Raw genomic sequence first — 7,327 nt, 5'->3', positions numbered from 1 at the left:
TTCCCTTCGCCTCTCTATTAATGTGCTTGGACACTGAGCTCTGTGAACAGCCAGCCTCTTTAGCGATGACCTTTTGTGTCTTGCCCTCCTTGTGCAAGGTGTCGATGGTCGTCTTTTGGACAACTGTCAAGTCAGCAGTCTTCCCCATGATTGTGTAGCCTATAGAACTAGACTGAAAGACCATTTAAAGGCTTTTGCAGGTGGTTTGAGTTAATTAGCTGATTAGAGTGTGGCACCAGGGGCCATCAATTTTGAACCTTTTCACAATATTCTAATTTTCTGATATGATGAATTTGAGATTTTCATTTGTTGTCATTTGTAATCATCAAAATTAAACAAAATAAACATCTGAAATATATGAGTTTGTATGTAATGTATGAATATAATATACAAGTTTCACTTTTTAAATGGAATTACTGAAATCAATCTACTTTTTCATGATATTCTAATTTTATGACCAGCACCTGTAGCTTCTTCCCATAACAAATCAGATTCTTTCTCCAGGTTTATTCATCACATGTTACTGTTTAACCAAAGTGTCTGTAATTGTTTTGACTCTGACTGCTTACCATTGTTGTAAGTAAGGAGGAACGAACGCTGTCCAGATCAGAACAGAGCAGAATGTTGTGCCATAAGGGCCGTATGATGAACTGTTCTCTCTTTGCAAAGATGATTAATAAATGTGCCGACTGAGTGAAATCCATCGATCTCCGTTTATTTAACTAGGATGAATAGTTGAATACTTTTTTCCCACGACAGAATCAACATGAGGAGGAACCCATGAGATGATGAACAGGTTCTATAGATTAGAACCTTTTTATTATTCATCCTCCTCTGCTGCCAGAATATTTCACCTAAATAGAAATATTGATCCACGACCATTCAGGAAATAATCCCCTGATATTTTTACGGTAACAAAACTATGGCAAGCTGTTTTGATGTGCACTGGTTTTACTGAATACTCTACCTGATATCTTTTCTAAATGACCATTTCAAACAAAATGTCATTCTGCACATCTAGAATAAACATTCTGGATGTCTAGAAATTCATTTCAGATCTCCATATTCCTATTGTTACTAGTCAGCACTTGTATTATTCTAACAATGAAGACGTGTATTTCAGATATAAATAAATTTTCAGTCAAGCTGATAAATATCAGAATGGCCACTTAAAATGAATAAATGAAATGAATAAATATTTAAAACTTAATTCTTACTAGTATAATTTTTTTTTGTTTTATACTTTCTAAAACTTGGTTTCTGCTACAAAAATGTAATTTAGAAAATGATAGCAGTTCAGTCTAGGAGTGTGATTCTGATCAGAAAGAATCTTGTTTTAGTGATCTACAAATGGAACAACAGAGAGGAATGCTTTTAATAAATGTAAAAACGCCCTGCCATAGCCCACATCATATAAACCTACTCATTAACTGGAGCAGCAATCTTTGCAGCTGTTGCTTTGTCCTTTAAACACATTCTCCTTTTTTTATATTTGCATTAAAACCTCTAATTCCATTGGCATGAAAAAGGCGCTTCCTGTTGTTTGTTGTCATGGTGACTCGTCAAATCATTGCTCCACTGACAATGGCTCTTTATACTAGTTGCTCACGCGTTCAACTCTGAGTGGACCTAGTTAAAATGAAATGAACTAATTGATAGCAGCCATTGTGTGGTCCAAACAGACAGCAGCAAACCATTTGAAAACAAATGATGCAAAAAAAGATAATGGATGTCTATTCTATTAACATTTCTCTATCTGGAGAATAAGTCTGTTTTATGTGTTAACTTCTGAATTCAGAGGGGCCCCTCCTGCCTGCCTTTGCCCTGGGCCCCAAGTTTCCTAAATCCGGGGGTTTGGGGGCATAAACAGCAGAAGAAAAGAAAAAGAAAACCAGTTGGTTGAACCTGAGTATAGAACAGAGCCTTTTCCTACCATATAAAAAGGCTATTAGTAAATGATCTCTTCTGCATTAAATATTAAATTCCCTGATTCATAATGTGAGCACTAGTTTTTCATTCATCTAGATTTTACAGGTTCTTACAGGTTTTACATACACTTAATAAATGATCATAAAGATAATTATTTTCTCATAAAGATTTTCCTTATGTAGCCTGTTGGGTTCAGAGGAGGTCCAGCAAATCTTTATTATCAGCATGAATCATGAAAATAACTTTTTCTGATTGGATTTGAAAGCGACAGCATGTGACCTCAGAGGGAGGCGGACCGCCATCATGCTAACCTCTCTGCCTCTGAATCAGTCCCAATCATCTGCATCATGGTTCCAGGATCCTTTCTGTAAATCAAAAGTTGCTCATCATCTGATAAGATGTTTTTAAAAAGCGGCCGGGTCGGCCCCGTCCTCCGCCTCTAGTCGGCTGCCATCAGCCCCTCCTGTCTCAGTTTATCTTGTATCTTGTCGGCCGTCAGGTTGAGCTGAACGCCCCTCAGAGCCGCCAGCAGCTCGTCCGTGGGCGCCCCGGCTACTCCGCTCTTCCTCCACTCCTTCAGCAGCTCCATGGCCGTCTCCTCCAGGTCGGTGGGATGCCGCAGTGCGATGGACTCCAGCTTCGCCTCACTCAGTCCAAGTTTGCGTCCAAGTTTGCGCCAGTTCTTGCCCAGATTCTGGCTGATCACCTGCGTGGCGGCGTCCAGTTTAGCTGTGGGACAACATTGACATCAGATCAACGAATCGTTAGGAAGAAAGGAAGGAAGCTTCTAGCTGGCAGCTTCCCAGCTGGTCATAGAACAGGTTATATAATAAATCTCAGTGGAGGCCTGCAGGACGGATCCAGCCCACCAATCGGCCCCCTGGATGACCATTAGAACCCACCCACAGGCCACCGCCGCTTGTGTGAGCTGCTGTGACTCTGCAGGCTACTGTTGCATTGTGGGGAATGTAGTGTTAGTGTGTTGCAGCACCTAAACTACATTCCAAGGGGAAAACATGGTTGTGTTTTTCTTTTATTTTAATTTTTTTTATTGTACTTTGCATGTTTGGATTGTTTTGGTTTTTGCTGTCCCTTCTTTAACAATCCAAGCTGGGCTGGAAGCGGAACGGACTCACTGCGTTCCCTAACTGCTGCTGCAGGAGTCAGCAGAGGCTGATTGAAGCCAAAATAAAAGGAGCCTGGATGGAAGGAGGGAGGGAGGGGCGGAGCTGATCCTGCAGGTGATGGAGGCGTTGCTGAGCGAGGGGCAGGTGGGATCCGAGCGATACTCTGATGGAGACGGAGCGCTACCTCCAGGCGCGGACCTCTGCCGTCTGTTCACCTCCCAGTATCCTGTGGCTGTGGATCCCTGCTGCCCCTCGCTCAGCAAGCTGTCCGTCTCCATCACCCCTCCCTCCATCCAGGCTGCTTTTATTTTGGCTTCAATCAGCCTCTGCTGACACCTGTAGTCTTTAGTCTTTTTCATTCTTCCGCCCTTTTAGGATTTTGCTTAATAAATTCCTTTTTTAAAGAACCTGTGGCTGAATTCTGGATCCGCTGCTGTAATTTATCAACATTTTTACATTTCTTTTTACAAGATGTGATTCTTCTTTGAAGGAAGTATTGTTTTGTCTGTGTGCCATAGATTTTCGTATTTTATTTATTCATATTTTCTAGTTGAATGGACTGAATAAAAAAAGAGCCGAGAGAGAATAAAACTGATTAGATTTTTGTTCTATTTAAAGCAGTGATGGTAGAACCATAGAGCAGTGATGCAGCTTCAGGTTATAAAGCATGCACTTTCATTTATATGTTTATCTTAATAAGTTGATTAATATAATAAAAGTTTACAAATAATATTGACATTAATGTTTTGTTTTAAAACAATATGTTAGGTCTTGGTTCAATAGGTTCATTTCAATATGTTTTAATAAACCTTTAACCAGTCCGGCCCTCAGTGTTTTTAACATCCCTGCAATAAATGGTGAGAGTGAAGCTCGTGGATCAGACCCTCCAGACATCATGAAATAAATATAACTCCTTTCATTAACATCTAATTTTTGGGATTCAAATGCTTTAGTTTGGTGAAAAAATTCTTAATAACAGTCTATTAATTAAAGTATTTAAGTAATGCTGATAATTTCAGCTACTGAAAATACCAGATGAAGGCCAGATTTCTGCTTAATTAATAAGATTATTAATCCAATCAAAACATCAAAGGTCCTTTATTGGACGGTAGCTTTAAAGGTATTTCAGAAAATATCCTAAAATGATTGAATTTGTTTTCTTAGAGTCCTCTGACCTCTGCTGCCTCCTCACTCGCTCGCTCCTCTGATGCCATTTATTGTTAATAAGCTGCGATGAGGTTCGTGTTGTGAACAGGTGCAGAGATCTGTGAACCACAAAGCCGAACACGCCGGAAAACCGGCGAAATGAGTCAGCTGACTGTAAATAGGAGATGATGCAGTCTGCTGTGATATCAGAGGACCGATCCACAGGTGAAGGCGCCGAGCACTACTGATGAACGGTTTGGTTGATTCTGGCATGGTCCAGTTTCTTTACACTCAACGGTTACCTTGGTTACTGTGCTCGGACCGTTCTCGCCACGGTTGCTAAAGGCTAGCGTAAATGCCAGCGTCGCACATCACTGCTGCTCTTCTCGAATCACAAATTCTGACATTTTCTATTTTAACTTTGATTATCAGGAAAAGCAGCCAATTATAACCAGCTATTAAATGGCCAATCAGAAAGGCCAGCTCATTGTTGATAATAACTGTTGCCATAGAAACCAAAGGTGGAGCTTTAAGCAGAAGGACCAGGCTGACTGTCAGAGAGAAAACCTTCAAACTCTGTGGAGCTCCTGGAGTTTCCAGGCTGTCTAATCCACCGATCTCTATTGATGCACTGGATCACTGACTGCCCCGAAAAAGTGAAGCCATTGGCCGCCATCTTGGTACTCCCCACTCCCACAGAGACGCGCAGTAAAACTCCTCCCTGTGCAGCATTTAGCTGCTAAATCCAGCAGTTTTCTGGCTGCAGTAAAGAAGTTCCTCAGGTCATTTCCCAGTCAGTGGATGAACTAAGCAATAAATCCATCTATGGATCCTATAGTATAGTCTGTAGACTAACATTAGTCTGGCTATCTCAGACTGACTGGAAGACATTGACTGAGTTAGACACTGACATTGGTCTAACGTTAGAAAATAGAAAGTAGAGGAAATAGAAAGTTAAATAAATAGAAAGTATATTGTATTTCTCATTTTAAATTAATCTTGTGCTGAAATATGTTATACTGACGGAAAGAAAGGAACTCAAACATTTTTAAAGGCTAATGCACAGAGACAGCGTAGCAGTATATGGCATCATGCACAACCTGCAAATATTGTGATTTATTTGCATAATATGTTATATTACATGATTTATAGACTTCATTGATTTCATAATGACTCTGCAATGTGATGGGCCTATTTATTATTCTAATTTATAGTTAATCTACTGATGCTGTTAAACAGCCAGTCTGGATCAAAGTGATGAATTTATTTTAAAAGTCTTCAGTCTCCCTGAAAATCACAACATCATGGTTGTTCGATGCTGTAGCGCACAGATTGTTTACATTCTGACTAGGGAGTACCAATATGGCGGCCGGTGGCTTCACTCCAGCCTGTACTAGCAACAGATTGTTGTTCATCTAAATTTTATTCTCCTTCTCATCTGGACAAAGAGAATGTTTTGTTTGGAATAGAAATGCCAGATAACCTGCAGGACCTAGCCTTTAATGCTTTACTAATGATGGGGACATTTTACATTCACAAAAACAAATACATGAGGACCAAGCCAAACTTCAACGTTTTTCTTAAAGAACTTTGTATTTTCAATCACTTAAATATATGAAGAAAAATGGTATAAAATTATACACTTTTGTAAATGACCATAAACTCAATGTAAACCCCTAGCTATTATTATTTGATGTTTATCTTATTTATTTGTTTGTTTCCCTTGTTTTATTTTTATTTATTTATTACCTTCTATGTCTCGTTTTTCTTAAAGTTATAATGTCACCAAATGTTGTATATCTGTGTTTGATGTTTGATTTATTCCGTAATGTTACACGGAATTGCCAATAAAGCATAAAAAAAAAAAACTAGCAACAGATCAGCAGTCAGTAATCCAGGGAATAACAGAGGTCAGGCCGCTGCTCTGCCTGGCTAACAGCGCCATCTGCTGGTCCACCTTAAAGCAGCAGTGATGAAGGGCCAGTTTACCTCTGTCTGAGTCAGTGAGGCCGCCGCTGGGAACCTCAGTCCGGACCTTCAGCCTGTCCAGCTGCTCGGACAGATCTTCTCGGTGAATCTCCTTCAGAAGGTTGGACAGGAAGTCCGTCCTGTCGCTGCCCAGCTGGCCTCTTTCCGCCATAGCCTCGAACAGCTGGTGTCCGCTGTGGATCTTCTCCATCTTCTGCTTCTTGATCACATCTCTGAGCAGGAACTTCAGCTTCTCCAGGTTGTCCTCATGAAGCTGGTTGGAAATGTCCAGCAGGACGGAGTTCAAGCTGGAGGCGCTCATGTCACCGCAGCTCCGACAAAACACTCCTTTCACTTCCGCCTGCGTCACTACGGGAAAGGGAGACGGTGGCGCGCGCGCACGTGTGTGGGCTGCATGTTTATTATAGACAGTTTTTGGTATATTTACTACACTTCTCAGGACCAACAAGGCAAAGGCTGGTCCTAATGTGGCGGGAATCAGTTTAGAGGTTAAACTTAGAGTTTAAATGTCAAAATGCAGCAAATTAAATGAAGGTTTGTCAATTTAAAGTCCTTATATGGAAGAAACACCATTTTTTATGTGTGTGGACTCATTTTTGTTACCTTGTGGGGACACAAAATAAAAATCCTCAGCCTGAACTTTTCTGACAAAGGCAAGAAACTAATATATATATATATATATATATATATATATATATATATATATATATATATATATATATATATATATATATATATATATATATATATATGCTGCTGCACACTCACACCTAAGGACAATTTAGAGAAGCCAATTATTTAACAGTCATGTTTTTGGCAGTGTTGTACAGTAACAAAGTAAAAAATATTCACTACTGTACTTCAGTATATTTTGGAGTACTTTATACTTTCCAAGAGTATACATTTTTTTGAGAACTTTCACTTTTACTTCACTACATTTTCAATGTTTGGTTTAGTTACTAAGTAAAAAAAAAAATGGAAAAAATGAGCGAGAGAAACGCAAGTGTTTTGACCCCGCCTACTGACTACACAGTCGGGTCTTGTTCATCAACACCAATAGGATACGCCTGTTTCACAAAGCCAGTCTAAATTTATCCTAAACTTGGTTGTTTATATTATTTTAAGTGAATTTAACC

The 7,327-nt window shown here is 39.7% G+C and overlaps 1 protein-coding gene across 1 annotated transcript; it reads right to left on the bottom strand.

The window, feature by feature from the left end:
- Nucleotides 1–2,108: 2,108 nt before the first annotated feature.
- On the bottom strand, nt 2,109–6,551 carry fadd (Fas (tnfrsf6)-associated via death domain). The gene is made up of 2 exons (XM_038269211.1): nt 6,192–6,551; nt 2,109–2,658 (listed from the first exon to the last, which is right to left on the bottom strand). The coding sequence occupies exons 1-2, from the start codon at nt 6,490–6,492 to the stop codon at nt 2,369–2,371; spliced, it is 591 nt and encodes a 196-aa protein (XP_038125139.1). The 5' UTR covers nt 6,493–6,551; the 3' UTR covers nt 2,109–2,368.
- Nucleotides 6,552–7,327: the final 776 nt, after the last annotated feature.

This window comes from Cyprinodon tularosa, unplaced genomic scaffold (genome assembly GCF_016077235.1).
Source record: "Cyprinodon tularosa strain WSP-4 unplaced genomic scaffold, ASM1607723v1 ctg724, whole genome shotgun sequence".
In the NCBI taxonomy this organism is placed as follows: Eukaryota; Metazoa; Chordata; class Actinopteri; order Cyprinodontiformes; family Cyprinodontidae; genus Cyprinodon; species Cyprinodon tularosa.
Note: the sequence above shows the minus strand (reverse complement) of the source record. Positions and strands in the feature narration are given on the sequence as shown.

What these genes read in the sequence shown, in the direction of transcription:
- fadd (XM_038269211.1), bottom strand. Translation starts at nt 6,492, where the DNA reads ATGAGCGCCTCCAGCTTGAACTCCGTCCTGCTGGACATTTCCAACCAG. An exon ending in CCTCACTGACTCAGACAGAG is followed by an intron (nt 2,659 to 6,191) that starts GTAAACTGGCCC and finishes GTTGTCCCACAG; the next exon opens with CTAAACTGGACGCCGCCACG.